At 46.3% G+C, this 19711-nt stretch overlaps 1 protein-coding gene across 1 annotated transcript; it reads right to left on the bottom strand.

Annotated features, from left to right (window-relative positions):
• Window positions 1-424: 424 nt before the first annotated feature.
• Window positions 425-4125, bottom strand: LOC101774531 (amino acid transporter AVT6A). Its single transcript, XM_004956334.4, has 5 exons — window positions 3276-4125; window positions 2506-2658; window positions 2183-2386; window positions 1157-1622; window positions 425-797 (listed from the first exon to the last, which is right to left on the bottom strand). Exons 1-5 carry the CDS (start codon window positions 3676-3678, stop codon window positions 656-658), a joined length of 1368 nt encoding a protein of 455 aa, XP_004956391.1. The 5' UTR covers window positions 3679-4125; the 3' UTR covers window positions 425-655.
• Between the last annotated feature and the right edge of the window lie 15586 nt (window positions 4126-19711).

Genomic DNA, 19711 nt, shown 5'->3' with positions numbered 1-19711 from the left:
CCAGAGCCCAAGGCATAAAAGCTACTCTGCCGAAGAACCTTGCATTCCTCTTTTTCCAAATCCTCCGTGACACTAAAATTACAGTTGAATCAAAACAACGCCTAGTGATCTTTGGAAGACGTTTACGAGATGTAGTCCACCAAGCGATGAAGTCACAGTTTCCAGTAGGCGATAGTGATTCAAGCCCCCATGGTCTCAGTATACGCGACCAAACTTCCCTGCTGTAAGAACAGGCTACCAGTAGATGATCCATGGTTTCCACCTCTTGTGAGCACAAAGCGCAATCATCATTATCCTGTAAATTATGTCGTCGACGTCTTGCCGCTGTGCAGCATCTGTCATGAAGAACCAGCCACCCAAAGAATTTACACTTGGGCCATCCCAACTATTCACGTCTAATGTACTTTCAATTGCCAAAACAAAGTCCATCAGAATAGTAACTATAATTTCACATTAACACAGTTCTCCTGTTTTTATACTGTACCGAAGCACTTCAGTTTTTGCATCTCTAGTATACATACATACATACACGAACCTCAACGTAATTGAGTCGACCATGCCCCACGTAACAACCCCATGACCTCTCTTTCAATGAATCTTTTATGACCTAATGTACAAACCAGCATGAAGACAATTCTTCACCGGATTCTCCAGCTCAGGCCTTGGAAGGAGCAGTTTTCTTGTGGAATATTTTATAGGCATCACTGTACACAGCTACTACATTTGATACAACCGCAAGAACAATCATGAAGACCGCCAGAATCTTGTCCCACTTCTTTGCAATGCCTTGCGGATCTCTGAGATACCAAAACCAGAAGGGATTAGAGGCTACCACAATAAAATGTCATTCAACAACTAACCATCATGGCAGCAACCAATCCACAAATTCATTCAATTATAATCCAGCTTATCCATCAGGGGTACTACATATTTCCATATTAGCAGCGTGCACTACAGTCAAAATCCACATGTATTTTGGAGTAACCAACGACAGAGTTTCTTTCCTTTTATTCTCATTGCATGCTCCAATGTCAATCAGCAGTCTAGAACTATAAAGAAAGAAAGCACACCAGACTAGGAGAATCTATCTACTGGAACGGGGAGGAAGCAGCTATTATAATTATTTCAAACAAAAAAAATAACAGTGTCAACTTACCTCAGAGTGATTGCAGCTGGGAAAATAAAGGCGATACAGACAGCAGCAGTTGCCCCAGTAAACTGAAAGGCATCCCAAATACTAGGAATGAAGTTTGCACATCCAAAAATCACTAGGAGGAGCACTGCTGTCATTATACCAAATCTTCTGTTGTCAGAAGAGAGAGGCCTTGCAGAAGCGAAGAGAAGCCCATCCAAATTAAGCCGCAATGCATGGAATATCATAGGGAACACGAGCATAAGGTGAACAGCATAGCTCATTCTGACAGCATCATTTAGCACTGAACTGTATGGAATCCCAAGATTTGAATCAAAGTTTGCTAGCACATCAGACAGCGTAGATTCACCAAAGAGGAGATATCCAAAGAAACTTGTTGTGATGTAGATAGTTGAGCATAGTGTCAATGATGTGTGCACTATTGGCTTGATCTGCGAGGAATCCTTTAGCTCATTATGAATTGGGTGAACTGCAAAAAGTAATCAGATCTTCTAGTCAGCTGAGAACCCAACGTTTTCTTGGGAGTTAGTTCCATAGAAGGCATCAGCTAAAAAGTGTGAGCAACTAAGTTGCAGGGACAGCTCTCAAAGTGTTCATTTATTGGTGATTTATATGTGCTTTGTGCACCTGACACTTTCACATTCATAGAAATACTTTAAAATTTTCAGGAATGCAATTATAAAAAGTATCCAGGTCCATAATTTCTCTTACGTTTTGCAACAAAAATTATGTTGTGCAGTCACATTCTAGAATCGGTTCATACTTCTGATAGTTTCACACTAATGGAAATACTTAAAATTTCCAGTGATGCAATTATAAAAAATATTTGGTCCATCAATTCCTTTGTAATATTTTTTTTGTGCAGTCAGAACAAGAAATGGTTCATCCTTCTATGACTTTCACACTCATGGAAATACTTAAAATTTCCAGGAAAGCAATTATAGAAAGTATCGGGCCCATCTTACGCTCCAATGCTCCATACTAAAAGTTGTTTTGTGCAGTCAGGAACTCAGAAGAATTGGTTCATACCGTTGTAATGGCAAACATAAGCAGTGACAAGAATTGGCACTGCTGTAAAAAGTTCCCAAACAGATGCCAAATCAGGAACAGCGGGAAACAACTTGGGCATTGGAATTTGTCCACCTATCAACTTGACAATGGCAATTCCTGCAGTAATAATAACGAATACAACGGCCAAAGCAACAGATATTGTGGAGGTATAGCTCAGCGAATCTGCAAGAGAAAAATAAAAGAAACATATATTTTTCTCTGATATATAGTAGTGAACCAAATATCCATTAATCCTTCAGATTAGAGCCTGTAATGACTTCTTTGTTAGTTCAACTGCTTACCAATACGCTTCAAGCATGCTAGCGGAGTAAAAACACAAAGGGTCGTGACCAGGAGAACAAAGAAACGCCCATTCCACCAGTGCATGCCAAACCACCCTTCTAACACACCGTAGTGGTGCTCACCACTGGAAGTGGTTCCAGAAAGCACATCACCTGTGGTAAAAATGAACATTTGATTTGTAAGTATGAACTAGTATCCACAGTTCAAGGCACTAACTAAGGTAGCATTAAAGGAGTTGCATTCTATCAAATTTGAATGTAAAATGCAGAACTTAAATGTAAAATGTATACTATACTCAGCGCTTCTGGTCAGGCACAAGTGAAACAAATTCACATTTCAGTCAGACAGTGTCTATGGAATATTTTGTTCTACAACTTATGCTAAACAATCCATGGGTCTCAGACCTCATACAGAAATAGGAAATACAAAGATGTTAACAGAGGTGTTTTACAAAAGAAATGGACAGAATTTACTGAGAGCAGAAAAAGTTCTTAGTCAATTGCCCAGTATCTCACTTTTGTTAAGTACTTGCAGTATGTTGTACAGGCAAGAACAGTGGGTACAAACTGAAACTGCTCAATCCAAGGTCACCAACAGTCCATAAACTCATTGATACTACTACTTAATTTCAAATTGAAGTTAAATTTCTCAGGCCAAAGGACTAAGACACCACAACGACTATGAGAAATTCGCAGTGGAAAGAAGCAGCAGATGAACAGCAATACTGAATCGAAATTCATGCTGCGCCCAGATGAAGAGTTCCGGTTACCAATAATGATCATGTAGACGATCATGACGCCGACGTTGTTGATGACGACGCAGACCTGGAGCAGCCTCCTGCCCCACCATCCGAAGGCGTCGCCCATGGCGGCGCCGTAGGAGCGCGCCCCCACGGCGCGGCTGAACCGCACGAGCAGCTCGATGGAGGCGTCGGTGAGGAGCGCGGCGAGCACTATCATGACGAGCCCGGGCACGAGGCCGAGCACCTTCATGGTGGCCGGCAGCGCCATGATTCCGGCGCCGACGATGGTGGTGGAGAGGTTGAACACCGCGCCGGCGAAGGAGGCTCCGTTGAACTCGTGGAACGCGGAGGCGCCGGCGTCGTCCTCGTCCCCTTCCCGCTTCGTCGGGAGCAGCGGGTCGCTGCGCTCGTTAGCGCCGCCGCCGCTCATGGTGAATCTCCGAGAAGCAGAGCAGCGGATTCTTGCGCTCTAATGAAAGAAATCGAACAGAAAAAATTGCAAAATCTTTGGCAAGGCACAGGAAGGGGATAGGATCTTTTGTATCAGCAGTTGGCTGCTGACACTCCAAGAAGAGATTCAAGAACCACACGAATTTCACAGGAGTAGCAGAAATCGCCAAGAATCTCGCGGGCGAGGGTAGGAGATACACCGAAGCAAAAGAACACTTTGGGATTGGCTGGGAAGAGATTCTCCCCCGTGGCGTTGAAGCGACGGTAGCGGAGGAGATTAGCGCAAAATGGTTAGAACAAGAAGAGGATTAGAAAAAACATGTTGCCAAGGCGCGAGACGGACAAGGGGGGAGGGGGGAGAGGGGAGGAGGAAGACGAATCACGGCCAAGCAATTGCTACGGTACGGAAAGCCCCAGAGTTGTTTCGGTGAGCGTGGCTACGAGGGCCTGTTAGTTCCCCGAAAATCCCAACTTTTGACACCCTAAAAAAGAAGATTCTCCATCATATCAAACTTGCGGTACAGGTATGAAATACTAAATATAGACGAAATTAAAAACTAATTATACAGTTTTGTTGTACTTTGCGAAACGAATTTTTTAAGCCTAATTAGTCAATGTTTGGATAATAATTCACAAATACAAATGAAATGCTACAGTTGCGTATTTATGGCAAAATGTAAATTTTACCACTTCCAATTTAAGAACTAAACAAGCCTGAATCTGTTTGGGGGTCTCTGTTGAGACTAGCTGCATTTTCATTTCATTTTTCGGGTCCTTTTTGTGCGAGAAATTGGGGTACAGTTGCTAGCTCAATGATTAGCTGGTTTCGTGTTGTTTGACATGTGAGGGGTTAGTTGGCGGACAGTTTTGTAGGACCAAAGATTGTGCTAGTTTAATTATCTGGGCGCATGCTAACCACGTTGCCGGAAGAATATCATCATACTGTCATCGACTATAGATGTTCGATCCAACTTTGCTTTTCCCGGTTACAATAGCCGGGCAAATTGAATTCCAAACATGAAATCATCACAGAAAAGAACGAGGCCCCGTTTGGGTCCAAGGAATTGGAATCTATTTAACGGAGTAGGCTAATTTATGTTGGAATGTGGCATTCCACAACTTTCCAAAGTTTAGATATAAGCCTATCTTAAATTCATGGGGTGGGAGATGGAAATTGATTCTATAGATTATGGTTATTAGATGGAATTCAATTCTTATAGCACGCTCTTAGACTCGCTTCTCTATAGTAGAAGTGCAGCATACAAGTATCTCTCCCATATCACCAACTATAATATACAACTATATTCCACATACAATTATATTAGCTTAATTAATTTGTGTCTAAATTATGATTATTAGGATGGAATTCAATTCCAATGATCCAAACGGGGCCCGAGTGAAAAGTTAGCAGAACCTGAACATTGCCAAAGTTAAGGAGCTGGCTACAAAACCAAGGTATGAATAAAAATTCAAATGGTAGGGGCTGTAAAATGCTTGATTTTTTTAATCATAAGCTTACCATCCGGAAGGCAAAAATCTTGGCAAAATTATAAAAAAACAAAAATTGAGATGTTGGAACCTGAAACCGTCATGTGAGATTTATCTTCCCATTTTATTCTTGTCCCTTTATTTTTCTTCCTACCCTAATCTATCATTTCATTTTTCTTATTGTAACCGTATGTAGGATTTATTCACAGCAGGGACAGATACGATTTCAACTACCATTGAATGGGTCATGTCGGAGCTAATAAGAAATCCAGAGGTGATGTAGGCACAAGTAGAGGTGCAGCAAGCCCTGAACAACAGAACTTTCAGCAATCACGAATCCCACATAAATGAGTCGAGTTAGCCCTCGTTTGGGAGGCCTCGTGCAGCGGCTTCTCAAGCGGGCTTTCGACGAAACCCTCCCAAACGGAACAAAGTAAAACGGCTTGTGGGCAGGAGCTGTGAAGAAGCCGTCTACCGGCTTAGGGGGTGTTTGGGAGGAGGGGGCTAAATTTTAGCCCCCGTCACATCAAATGTTTGGACACTAATTAGGAGTATTAAATCTAGACTAATTACAAAACTAATTACACAACCCCTAGGCTAAATCGCGAGACGAATCTATTAAGCCTAATTAGTCTATGATTTGACAATATGGTGCTACAGTAACCATTCACTAATGATGAATTAATTAGGCTTAATAGATTCGTCTCGCGATTTAGCCTAGGGGTTCTGCAATTAGTTTTGTAATTAGTTTATGTTTAGTCCTCCTAATTAGGATCTGAACATCCGATATGACAGGGCTAAAGTTTAGCCCCCTCCTCCCAAACACCCCCTTACACTAGAATGCGTGAGCCAAAAATTATGGCTTCTCGTGGCTCGTCTCCTCCTCTGTAGCCTTTTGGTAAAATTACCCCCACCTGATGAGATGGCAGCTCGGCGACAGGGACAGCAGCCCAACGACGGTGCTTGGCCGGCGGCCTGGCCTCGGCGGTGCAATGTGGGAGTGCAATAAAAACAGTAGTCGTGGCAGCGACGGCACGGTGGAGTAGGTCGCTGGTGAGGGGCCCAGGAGCAGGGTGTGATGCGAGGCGCTGTTGTTCTGGGGCAAAGCGGTGGAGTAAAAAAAGTCACGATGGAGAAAAAAGAGGAAGAAATTATGGGCTTGTTTGGGAGTACTTCATTCCAGCAAAAATCACTCCACTCCACTAACTCTAGAAAAATCGCAGCCAAACGCGTCCGGCTCCAGGAACTCCGGCTCTAGGAAAAACGTGGAGCGGGGGTAGATTGTGGCGGAACCGCCCAAATTAACCTGACTAAAATGCATTGAAGTCGCCTGACACGCGATCATGCACTTTAAGCAAGTCAACTTGGTCGACCGTCGGATTTCATCCGATTAACCACATAAACAGGATCGAGAAGCATCGCTCACGTGAAGGTGAGTAGCACAGAGGTTACAACATTCCATTACGACAGCATAGTTCAACATTTTATTACATCAGAGTTTTCAAAATTTAGATCGAAATTGCAAGGTTCGAAAGTCAAATAAAACCAGCGGAAGCTAAACGTCAATACATGATATCACGATGGAGCCGATCATGACATCAAAAATTCCTTCCTTCGCCATCCGAGGAGGGATCCCACTTGACTGTCCAGCCTGGAGGAAGCTGGGTCGGCCAAGTGGTACCAGCAACCAAATTATTGACATTACCTGAAAAAGATTAGCCACAACAAGGCTGAGCAACTAGTACTCAGCAAGACTGACCCGTCGGGAAAGACACGACCAAGACCTAGACATGCAAGGCCTTCTGGCTCTGGGGTTTTCTTTGCCAAAAGCGTCTAAAGTCAGTCCTTACTTTCAACATTTTAGCTTATGTTCTACATCTTTATCCAATCTAGATTAGCAACTTATACTAAACAAGCATGATTTCCAAGCAATTACTTAACAAGCATCAACTTAATCTCATAATCATGTTTCATCGTTACTCAGTGCAGAATAGCGATCAAGTAGTCCCAAACTGTGAGAGGCAGACGAATCGATTCGAATTTATTAACCATGCATGGCAAACCTAATCTCACGACATCCGCGCACCACGAAGGGTCGCTTCATTTGTCCGCCGTCCCCATCGATCCCTTATGCACGTGTCAGGGCCAACTACCTTTGGCGTGCAATGCTCCACAGTCCCGGCCTATTGCTGCACTGTGACCGCACTTGCACCCACATGATGCACCATGGGAATGACGTTCCAAGGACAGCCGGAGGGTATGCCACGCCCTAGTTCAATCAGGTACTAGGCTTCCCCATCCCATACTAGGTATGAGATTAGTACTTTCAAACACTTGATCACGAACGCCGACACGTTTCGACCTTAATCCATTTTCATTTAGACAGACGGGGCAATCCACCAAGTATCGAACATAAGCCTGACCCCGTCCGTCGTCCTTATAGTTGCGACATAACTGAAACATTCAACTCCTATAACTCGCGAGTGATAGGAAATCACTCGACTTTTACCGAGACCTATTAAGCATTGCAACTACTCGACCTTAGCAACTAGTATTCAGACAAGGTACTAAGTTTATGCATCTAAGGTTTCATTTCAACTCCTGGAAACGTAAATGCGCAATCAAGTAATCAATAGTAGTGCATGAACTCAAGATAGGAAATTATGCTCCGGGGCTTGCCTTCAGGAAAAGCTTGTGGGTCCTCGGGGTCTTACTCGGGTTCGGGCTCTCCTTCGAAGGGGTGCAGCTCCTCGGCGGGGTCTTCTTCCGGTGCCGGGTGAAGCTCGTACGTTCCGTCGGCGAGATTCAACTCTACACGGAAATGCAATGCAGGGGTTAAACATTTTAGATGGTTATTTCAACACACTCACATGTTTTAACTCAGACATTTGTAGCAAAGCTACAGGAAAGGTGGGGAGTCCAACTTCAGTTGGTGGAGAACAGGATAAAAGGATCGGATTGGGAGAAACTTATGGTCTGACCCTCAGATTTAAGGAAAAACTGTACCAAGGTCCTCAGACTCAACACAGAGAAATCCCCAAAAAAAATTCACCGATACCCTCGGGTCAAAGAAAAAGATGCAGCCAAGCCCTCGGGCGAGGCGGAGAAAGGGTCGGCGAAACTGGCAGGGTCGGGCGAGATGAAAGGAAAAAGGGGTCGGGCGAACGGAACGAACAGGGGTTGAGCGAACCGAACAGAGAGGGGTCGGACGAACCGAACGAAAAGGGGTCGGGCGAACAGAACAGAGAGGGGTCGGACGAACCGAACGGAGAGGGGTCGGATGAACCGAACGAAAAGGGGTCGGGCGAACCGAACAGAGAGGGGTCGGACGAACCGAACGAAAAGGGGTCGGACGAACCGAACTAAAAGGGGTCGGTCGAGACGAAACAGAAGGGGTCGGCGGCTTACCTCCAGGTCTACCGGTGAAGCCTTGGGGTCGAACTGGAGTAGGCTGGGGCGGAAGGTCGTACGCACTAAGGCTTGGGTGGCAGCGAGACTTCGACGGTGCTCCGGCGGCGGCGGTGCTTCTTGTGGGCACAAGCAAGCTCTAGTACCGCGTGGAGGAGCAGGCAATTGGTGGGCTGGGAGAAGCGGCTGGAGCGGAGAGGGGAACTTCCTCAAGAGTGTGGCGGCGAAGTTGCCGGAGTGTGGGGTGGCGCAAAGGGGTGAGCTCCACGGAACCTCAGCGACGGGGCAGAGGAGAAAGCGGGGGCGCGGGTGCGGGCGGTGGCAAGGGGTGGCATTGCCGGTGAGGGGGTCCCTTTTATAGGGCCGTGGTGGGGCGGAGGGTCGAGGCGGGGCTCCGGTGAGGAAAGGATAAGGCCGGGAGCGGCGAGTGCGCGGGCAAGGCGACCATTGGCCGGTAGCGCCATTGGGTAGAGGAGGCGGAGCTCCGGGTGGTCTTCGGCAGCAATTGGCCTTGGGCGTTGCGCGTCTGGGGCTTCCGGTCTGTCGGGCGGGCGAGGCGGAGGGCTACCGTGGGGTTTGGGTGAGCAGGCGGAGGCGTGGGACGCCGTGGTCATGGCAGCTTTCCCGGTGGACAGGCGGGACAGGGTTGGCGGAGTAGAGCCGTGGCAGGCGGAAGGCGGCATGCGCGCGACCAGCGGTTGGCTAGCCCGGCGTTCGCTCCGTCCTGTCGCGGGCGCGCGAGCGAACGTGCTCTGGCGCGCGGGCGTCGAGGCTCCCTTCGGGCAGCAAGCCCGACCAGCTTTGGGGAGATCTTTTCTCCAGATTTTCCAACACAACTTCCAAAACTCTTTTAAACAAACTTGCCTAACTCTGGATGTTCTTCGAACTTTGCTTAAGGTGTCGGTTTAGATTGTGAAAGGATTCAAAGATATTTCATGCCAAAGTTAGCCAAAAATCTAGAATTCCAGACTTAGGATTTTAAGGCATCAGGGGTGAGTTGACTGGTTTACCTCACTTTGACCGGGGTTTTGAACAGGTCCGGGCCCGATTTGGATCTGGGTCAGTGTAACAAAGTTGGAACACACTCGAGGTACGACAACTTTCATTCAGGCCCTGACTTGAGTTTAGATAGGAAATCGGGAGATGAAAGCTTGCAAAGATGGAGAAAAACTCGAATTCTAGGACTTAAGAGATTTTTAGGGTCCTTTAATAAACCGGTTTGGGATTGCTATTTTTTTTGACTCCCTTCCACTCCGAATTAGTCAAAGGGTTTTTAACAAAAGTTGTTTGAATTAAAAAGTTTTACAACTCTTATTTGGGCAGAAACTTAAGTTTGCATATAAAATTTCAAGCTTTATTTCAAACTCCAAAAAGAGCTTCTTAGGGTTATAAAGGTCATTTCACTTCTTTAATTAGGGATTTATCACTGGTTTGTAGTTAAAAGCACTTAATTTAGGTAGAGTTGTTACATAGATCCACTTTTTTGTGGGGTACCTCAAGAGGTGCTCCAAAAACTCTATTTACAAACCTTCTCATGGAGTTGGTATGTATTTACCCACCATTGACATCCGTTACACACATACCCCTTCGATTCCAATAAAAAAAAGAACCAATCTCCTCCTTCCCCCGACTCCCTGTTTCCCGTCGCCCCTCCCCTAGCACCGCCGTCAAAATCCCCAGCGCCGTATGGCTGCCGCCGATGCTATTTCCGGCGAAATGGATAGGGACGGCGATCCTCATCCACCGGATCCTCTGATTTCATCTTCTGTTCATCGTCACAGATCGATTTTGGCATCGGCGCATGGCTTCTAGAGGTTGGTCGCGGCCGCCGCTGGCCGGGGGAACTTGGGCGGGACGGTCAGGTGCGGTGGCGCCGTGCAGGTCGGCGCGGCCAGCGGCGGCGGCGGCGCGCAGGTCGGTGCGCAGGAAGATGACCTAGGCGCCGGCGGTCCTGGGCCCTTGGGCGCTGCAACGGGTGAAGATGACGCGTGCAGGGGTGGCGTCGGGGGCCAGGAAGATGGCGATAATGGTGTGGGCGGTGGCGGACGAGGTGGCCTGGGCGGCGGCGGACGAGGTGCGTTCGGCAGGTCCAAGGGTGCCGTCGGTGGCCGTGGCCATGCTGGCCAGGGCGGCGGCCGTGGCCGTGGTGCCGTGGCATCAAAAAGGATTGCTCCTGACATGGTAATGCTCCTGGCACGAATGATCCAGTAGTATGTTATATGGGGTGAACATAGAGATAGTTCATGGGTGAACATAGAGATAATTCATGCTACTGCCATCAAACAGATCAAGTTACGAGCTCAAATTTATCTTTGATGTAATTCATGCTACTGCCATGTTGCATATAATTCATGCTCAAAGAGATAATTCATGCTACTGCCATGTTACGAGCTCAAACAGATAATTCATGCTACTTCCATGTTGCATATATAATTGATGGACAATACTACGAGGGTAATGTCAATGTTGATTATAGTGGGAACAGTATATTCATATTCCTTTAACAACAGTTCGAAAGGAATGCTTTGGCATGATCACTGGTAGTTTTATCTATGGATTCATTGGTAATGCTGAAGGCTATCATGTGATTGGTGATTAGAGTGGTACTGCCATCGTGAATGGTATGGATAATGAAGCATGAGGTTAGAGGCAATCTTTCTTGCTGATAATAGACTGAACATACCTAGATGGTGCATTGCTATGGTTCATTATCTGGACATGTTCTGATCATGTTCTGGTTATTATGTGGTCATGTTCTGGTTAATTGAATCATTGTTGTCAAGTTTAGGTTATTAGTCCTACAGGATATTCTGGTTATTTGTAACATGATAAGTATATGAGTGCACATGACCAGATTAGGTAATACGATTTGAATCATTGTTGTCAAGTTTAACCAATAGGTTGATCAGGGTGATTCAATTGAATGGACTGATGTAAACACGACGCTCATATGTTCATTTGCCAAACAAGTTGAGAAAGGGAATAGGCCGAACACCCATTTGAATTCAGTAGGCTATGATGAGGTCAGCGATGAATTTTTCAACCTCACAACGATTTGTTTGACCAAGTGGCAAATGAAGAACAAGTGGGACAAATCGAAGATCCATTTATCAGCTTGGAAGCAATTAATGAGGAAGCAAACGGGAGCGGGATGGGATAGAGCAAGAGGTGTCATTGATATGGATGATGAGTGGTGGAAGAAGGCAAAGGCGGTGAGTTCCGATACTTTTTTATTTCTATTCATCATTAGGTTTGTGTCATTTATTTTAGTAACAACGATTGCATCCTTTCAGGATATTCCAGGTTGCGGTAAGTTTAAGAAAAAAACCATTGCAAAAGGAGGAGGACTTGATAGTGATGTTTGCTGACATCAATGATCAATCAGGTCATTGGAATCCTATGAGCTCTAACCCCATCTTACCACCATCTCAAGAGCATATTGACAACGGACCTGTGAATGAGGTTCATGATGTCTTGGAGGATTGTGATAATGATGCTACTAGTTGGGATGAAACAGACGAGGTCCAATAGGTTTCTCCTTCTCCTACTATTCTGTTGGCAAACAAAAGAATCCCACTAGCAAAGAAACAAAGAATTGGAACAGCACAAGTTATTCAAGAGCAAGTAACCAAGATTGCTGAGTCCGCCTCCTCTTTTACATCTAAAAAATTTGGTGAAGTTACTGTCCAACAAGTCATGGACCTTGTTTTGGAATGTGGGGCAGGGTATGATACAGATGAGCATTATATTGCTACTGAGTTGTTTGTGAAGAAGGACCAAAGAAATGTTCATGACACTTCCAACAAACGAGATTAGATTTAATTGACTTCGTAGGAAGTACAATGCCAAGTATGGCAATTGAGGAATTGTGTTTTTTTCATGTTACTTTTTTATTCGTATGAACTATTGTCATTGAAACTTTGAAACTTAAGTGTGGTACTTATTATATTTTATTTGACATATTGAAACTTAAGTGTGGTACTTATTTTATTTTATTTGTCATATGATCTCTTGTTTGTAGGAAAGTGAGAGCGATAGTGATGACTCTAATGATGAAAATGAGGTCTTTTGGAATCTTATTTTGGGTGTTGCAGAAATTGCACAAATATATGTTGACCTATACCTTGCTAAAAACCCACCAAGGAAATCCGGTGTTAGTGGTACGGGATGGCTGCTAGAGACAATGAGAACTCCTGAAGAATGCCATAGACAACTTCACCTGAACAACGAAATCTTTTTGGATCTTCCTGGTGTGATGGTGGAAAGGTATGGGCTGCAATCTTCTATGCACATGAGCACATATGAGATGCTTGTTATGTTCCTATACACATGTGCTGGAAACAAGTCTAATAGGAGAGCTCAAAATAGATTTAAGCATTCAGGTGAAACTATTAGTAGGAAATTTGATGAGATTCTAAATGTTTTGATGGCTATGGCAAAAGATTACATTAGACCAAAAAATCCCAACTTCCCCACAATCCATAAAAGGATAAGAGATGACAAACGTGCATATCCACATTTCAAAGATTACATTGGTGCACTTGATGATACTCATATCCGTGTCTCTCTTTCACCTGATGGCAAGTGAGATATATTGGAAAAACTGGGGTAGCCACTCAAAATGTACTAGCAGTATGTGACTTTGACATGTGCTTCACTTATGTTTCCACGGGACAACCTGGAGCTATGCATGACACAAGTGTGTTGTACAATGCACTTAGAGTGGATGAATTTTTTTCCCACATCCTCCACAAGGTAATATGTGTTCAATTTGAACATATGAATGTGATTAACATGTATCATTAATCCATAACTCATATTATTTTTATCTGAATATAGGGAAATACTATGTTGTGGATGCGGGATATCCTAATCATCTTGGCTACCTCGCTCCTTACAAGGGTGAAAGGTATCATTTACCGGAATGGCATAGAGGTACTGAACCTAAGACTCCTGTGGAAAGGTTCAATTGGGTTCACTCATCTATCCGCAATGTGATTGAGCGATCTTTTGGATTATTAAAAATGAAGTGGCAAATTCTTTGGAAGATGCCACCGTATCCTATGTACAAGCAAAAGATGATTGTTCTGGCTACCATGGTCCTTCATAATTTCATTCGTGTACATGGAGGTGAAGATGAAGACTTTGCTCGGTTTGATCACGATCCTAATTTTTTTCCCACAATACCGGAAAGATATAACAAATATGCAGTTTCACAAACGGCGTCGGATGGGTCAACTTTGGCACTCAACGCACCAACTATGGATGTTTTTGTGATGAGCTAGCTACACTCTTTCTTGCTTGGAAGTAGTTTGTAATGGCAAGGATGATTTTGTACTGTATTTGTTGCGATCTTTCATTTGGTAAAACATTATCGAGGTGGACAATTTTTTTTAAAAATTCCTGTAGCACCTATGTACTGTAGCACCATGTTACTGTAGCGAAATACTGTACCACGGCAAAAATAAAAAAACCCTCTCCACAATGCTATAAACAGAATCAGCTATCAACCATGGGCAAAATAAAACTTTCCCACCAAATCTTTGTGTTTCTGGAGCTGGAGCACTACAAACAGCCAAATGTGTACAACAACTCCATGGTTTTCTGGAGTTGGTGGAGTGAAGTAGGGAAACTGTGGTGCTAGTGGAGTGGAGCTAATTTTTGGTGCACTCATTTCCTGGTACAATCTCGTAAAAGGGTGAGTCTGTTGGAGTGAGCATGTCCGTGACGTCAAGACACATTTTTCTTAGTGTTGTGGCGAAAATGACGTTGAGTCCGCTTCCGCCATCGATAAGTACTTTTGTTAATCTTGAGCCTGCAACAATAGGGTCAAGTACTAGGGGAAATCAGCCTGGTTCTGAGAAGTTTGTCCATTGATCCCTTCTGCTGAAGGTTATGGGTACCTCAGACCATTTTAGCGGTGTTAGATCTGTTGGTTCGATGGCCATAATTTTCCTGAGTACCAATTTGCTGGATTGCTTGGACGCGGTACTCGGGATTCCACCAAAAATTACGTTGACTGTTTTGGAGGCGGTCTGGAAGTCTCCTTCTCCTTTTTCATCCTTATGGACTTTTTTTTTGCCCTTATCCTTTTTCTAGTTGTACTCTTCTAGAGGTGGTGGTGCGGGTAAATTTTGCATTACTCGGCACATGCTGTAGCAGTCTATTGCTGAGTGTTTGCTATTTGGGTGCCATGGGCATTGTTTTTTGAGTAGTTCGGTGAAGCTTGGTCCGTCGTCGTGTTTGCGGGATTCTTTCTTTCCTGAGTTGGTCATGGAAGCAACGGTGTTGTCAAGTTTGCGTTTGCGATTTTGGTTACTCGAATAGTTATTTCGAGTATCGTTGTTTCAATTCATGTCCTGCTCGTGACTGTTATTGTCGCGCCCGTGGTTGCGATGGGAGCCGAATCGGTCACGCTCTTTGTCTTCTTCGTCTGCCCATTGTTGCACCATGACTTTGAGGTCTTTGATGGTGACTGGTCGTCGTCTGCCAAAGTCCTGGTATGTTCGACGATCATAGAGACCGTTTTGAAAGCACTCAATGACGTCTGTTTTTGAAATGTCAACTATAGTGGCCTTCTTTTCGAAGAATCGCCGTAGGTAGTCGCACAGTGTTTCGCCTTCCTTTTGTTTTAATTGACTTAGGTCGATCTTGTTACCTGGTCTAGTCATGGAGCCCGCGTAGTTGTTGGTGAAGGCCTTTGTCAAATCTTCCCAAGAGTCAATTGTTCTACGTTTGAGTGATTCAAGCCATGTAGAGGCGCGGGTTCCATGCATATGGGAAAATGGATGATCTTTGTGTCATTATTGCCTCCGGCTGCTTGGACTGCCAACGAGTAGCATCGAAGCCATGGAATTAGGTCCTGCTTGCCATCATACTTGGTGATTCCTGTTGGCTTGAATTTTTCGGGTAATCTTGTTCTCATTACTCGTGTTGTGAAAGCTGAAAAATGGTTGTAGTTGTCGACTTCACGTTCGCGGCAACTATTGATTATTTCCCCTAGATCGCTGAAATTGGATACTTCATGATTTTTCCTGATATGGTGAGGACTTTTTGCAGAGTTAGTGTAGCTGGCATCTCCAACGTCCTTATGTTGTACTGGAGCCTCGCGTTTCCTCTGTCCTTGGCTATGTTGCCTTGGTTGGTTGACTACCTCGTTGTTGTTTCTTTGTGCTTTGTGAAAGCCATTATTGATTGTGGCACCCCTACTGCCTTCTCGATGAGCCGAGTTGCGAGGAACAAATGGTATTGGTGATTCTTTATCGAGTAGTTTGTAAGCTTGTTTTGCGAGTTGTGCAATTAGTCCATTGCCTCGCTACGCAAGTTGAGCTGTTATTTCGTTATCTCTGTCTTGAGGTATGAGAGTTGATATAAGGTTGATTGAGGCAATTGCTGTGAGTGGAGTGTTGTGGTCTTGAGCTTGTACTGCGTCAAATGCTCTTTCAAGGTTTGTGATGGGAATGTTTGTGGCTAGCAATTGTCGACGTTCAGCTCGAGTAATGTTTCGTACCCTTCTTTGGTTTCTTTGATCGAAAGTTTCATCTTGCGGAGCGTTAGCTGATGACTCATCCTCTAAAATGTTGTCGAGCTGCGCTATCCGTCGAGGGGTTCTTTGTTGGCTAGTGCCCACATTATTGTTTTGAGTGATGACAAAAATTTCTCTATCTGGGTAGTAGCTTCTAGAGCTTGATGCTGCGATTTCTGTAGTGCTCTCTTCGCGGCTTGAAGTGAGCGGGACGCCTTCTTGGTATAGGAGGTTGTCTATGTGAGTGAGAAGGCATGACTCGTAGTCGCGGGTAAGGAGAGATGGCCTCATTGCTGGCCAGTGAACGAATCTGCCCTACGGCATTGAAGTTACTACCAAACCTTGGGATGGCCCTGATAATGGAATTTCCTGGACGTAGTCCGAGTCGAAGTCGCAGTCCTTGACTTCCCCATGTTCGATTTGAGTTCGAGTGAGGAGACCTTGGTAGACTTCGGCTGTATTGTAGAGTCCGTATGGGAATCGTTTTTGAGTCGAAGTCATCTTGTGAAGTGACTGGGACTTCAGCTTGAGTCAACTAATCCGAGCTGAGGTCGAGTCTGAAGCGTAGTCGAACTTGGTGGCGCTGACTTTGAAAATTTGGCTTTTCTTGGCAAAATCCTGCGTCTTTTGCTGAGGAAGGCTTTCGTTGAGAGGTTTCTTCTCCTGTATGCTGATGATCTGACGCTGAAATGATCCAGCGCTGTCAGCGATGCAATGCCAAGATCCAAAAACAAAGGTTGTGCCTGCCTCGAAGGTGAAACAGGCTTGATAATGACAGGTTCCATTGAACTCACGCAGAGAAACTTGGCGACCGCCCCTACCTGGCGCACCAGCTGTTGGTGTTTTAGACCGGCAACCCGCCTAGGGGGTACCCTAGGTGGTCTTTTGTGTAGTGGGTGTCGTCGAGAATCAAGGAGTCGATGGTGACGCAAGGAACATGATTTAGACAGGTTCGGGCCGCTAGATCGTGTAATACCCTACGTCTTGTGTGTTGATTGTATTGAACTTGGATGAGTTGTCTTTGAGGGGGGTCCCTGCCCACCCTTATATGATCGGGGGAGCAGGGTTACAGGCTAGAATCCTAGTCAGATACGGTTACAGAGTTCTACTTGGTGTAGACAGAGTAGTTTCCATATGTATGTTGACTAGTCTTCGGGAGTCCGAGTGGGCCACACTCCTTTGCCGCGTAGCTCTCAAGCCTTGATTATGTCCGAGTACGCCCCTTAGTGGGCCGCACAGGGCCTACTCGTGGGCCTAGGATGCATGCCCAACAGGAGGTGGAGTGCTCCCAAACATGCCCTATAGAAGATGGAGAAGGAAAGAGAAAGAGATAGGAAGGAAATAGAAAGGACGCTGTGTAACGACCTGGGCTAATCAGCCGAGTTAATCTCAAGGCTTATCCCAATTCTGCAGTTCTAATCAGCCCCGACCCCTGAAACCCAACCAAAATCGCCGGTTCTCTCTAAGTCCCAAAGACAGTGTTCCTTCAAAATCCTTAGAGCTGCGGGAGAACCAGAGACTGAGTGGTGGACCCACAACCAGATCCCCCGGTTCTCTCGAGTCAAACGAGCCAAGCCAGCGTGCTCCCTGCTTCAGAGTCTCTCCGCCACGTGGCTTAACCTCCCCGATGAGCCCCGCCTCGCCCAGTCGCCGGCCATGACCAGACGGATCAGCACGCCTCCCTCCCAATCGCGCGCAGAAGCGCCCTGCAGACTCTCGGCCTCGCCTCGTCTTGCCCGCAACCTCGCCGGCCGCGCCAGGCGCCCTGCCACCGTTGCGACCAGAGATTGGCCGCTGCCACGCCAGACCGCCTCACCTCCCTCGCTCATCATCTGATCCGGAATCCCGGCCGCGCGTCCTGATGCTTTCCGGCTTTTCCGCCGCCCCCTCTGTTGCGCTGCCCACGTGCGCGCCCCTCGACGATGCCGCCTTCGCCAACCACGGATCCAGCAGTGACAACTCGTTTTCCTACCTCGCTAGTAGCGTTCCCTAGCAAAGCCGCCAGTCTGTGCCTGCTAGAGTCACCACTCGCCCTGTCACTTCGCATGTAGCGCTCTCGCCTGTAGTGCCCCTTACTTCCTTCTTGCCACATGCTAGCCGAGTCACCGCCCCCAATCCGCCGCTTGATGCGACCAGACCCGCGCTCACCCTCACCAATCCTTCTCTCCAGCAAAACCGCGCCTGCATAAGCTTTGTCTTCAGTGCCCAATGACCGAAGACCCTATCCTCGAAGCTTTGCTTCGCCAGCCAATGGAGACGTGGCCCAATCGCCGCCAAGGCAGAGCGCTCCATCCTTTTCAACCCAATCTTCGCGCTGCCCGGACTCCCTCTCTTCCGCACAGCTATAAAAGGGAGTACCAGAGCCTCTACCGAAGTTCCCTTTTCCATTGTTGCCTTGCCGCATCTTCCTCTGTTTCGTGCTCAAGCGCTGCCACCTAAGCCATCGAGGAACTCTCCTCTCCGCTGAACACCCACCTTTCCCAACCCACCAGCCGCTTGTTTTCTCCGCATGGTGCTAGAGCTTACTTGCGTCAACAAGAAGCACCGCCGCCGCTGGAGCACCGCCAGACCTCGCCGCCGCCCAAGCCTTAGCACCTTTCATCGCTTCGCCTGAGCCTGTTCCTTCCCGACCCCAAGACTTCACCAGTAGGCCTAAAGGTAAGCTGCTGACCCCTTCCCAGTTTGCCCGACCCCTTTTTCCGTCTCGCCCGACCCTGTCTGTTTCGCCCGACCCTTGTTCGCCTCGCCCGAGGACTCGGCTGTATCTTATTCTTTAACCCGAGGGTATTTGTGTAAAATTTCGGGAACTTCTCTGTGTTAAGTCTGAGGACCCCGGTACAGTTATTCCTTAGGTCTGAGGGTCAGATCAGAAGTTTCTCACAATCCAACCCTTTGTCTTGTTCTCTATCAACTAAAGCTTGAACCTCCACCTTTTTCCTGTAGCTTTGCTACAAGTTTCTGGGCTAAAGCTTGCATGTGTTGTTGGAATAACCGTCTAAGTGTTAACCCCTGCATTTGCATTCGTGTAGAACTATATCTCACCGACGGCACATACGAGCTGCATCCGGTGCCAGAAGACGGAGCAGTAGCTGAGCCGCCGACCGTAGGAGCTGAAGCAGAACTTGCAGAGGACCAGTTTGCCTCCACCCCGCTCGAAGGCAAGCCCCGGAGCATGACCCCAATTTTCCAAACTTGCACATGCCTTCCTTTGTTTGTATGTGCATTTACGTTACAGGAGTTGTTTGAAACCATAGATGCATGACTTAGTTTCCTTGATCTGAACACTAGTCTGATAAGTCTGAGTAGTTGCATTGCTTAATAGGACTCGGTAAAAGTCGAGTGATTTCCTGTCACTCGCGAGTTATAGGAGTTGGTTGTTCTCCTTCTGGTTACAACTATAAGGACAGTGGACGGGGCAGGGCCTGGTGAACTCTTTTGGTGGTCGGTGGATCGCCCTGTCTGTCTATATGAAGTTGCCTAAGGTCGAAAAGTGTTGGTGTTCGTGATCAAGTGTTTGAAAGTACTAATCTCATACCTAGTATGGGATGGGGAAGCCTAGTACCTGATTGAACTAGGGCGTGGCTTATACCCC

Source organism: Setaria italica, chromosome II, assembly GCF_000263155.2.
Source record: "Setaria italica strain Yugu1 chromosome II, Setaria_italica_v2.0, whole genome shotgun sequence".
Classification (NCBI taxonomy): domain Eukaryota; kingdom Viridiplantae; phylum Streptophyta; class Magnoliopsida; order Poales; family Poaceae; genus Setaria; species Setaria italica.
Note: the sequence above shows the minus strand (reverse complement) of the source record. Positions and strands in the feature narration are given on the sequence as shown.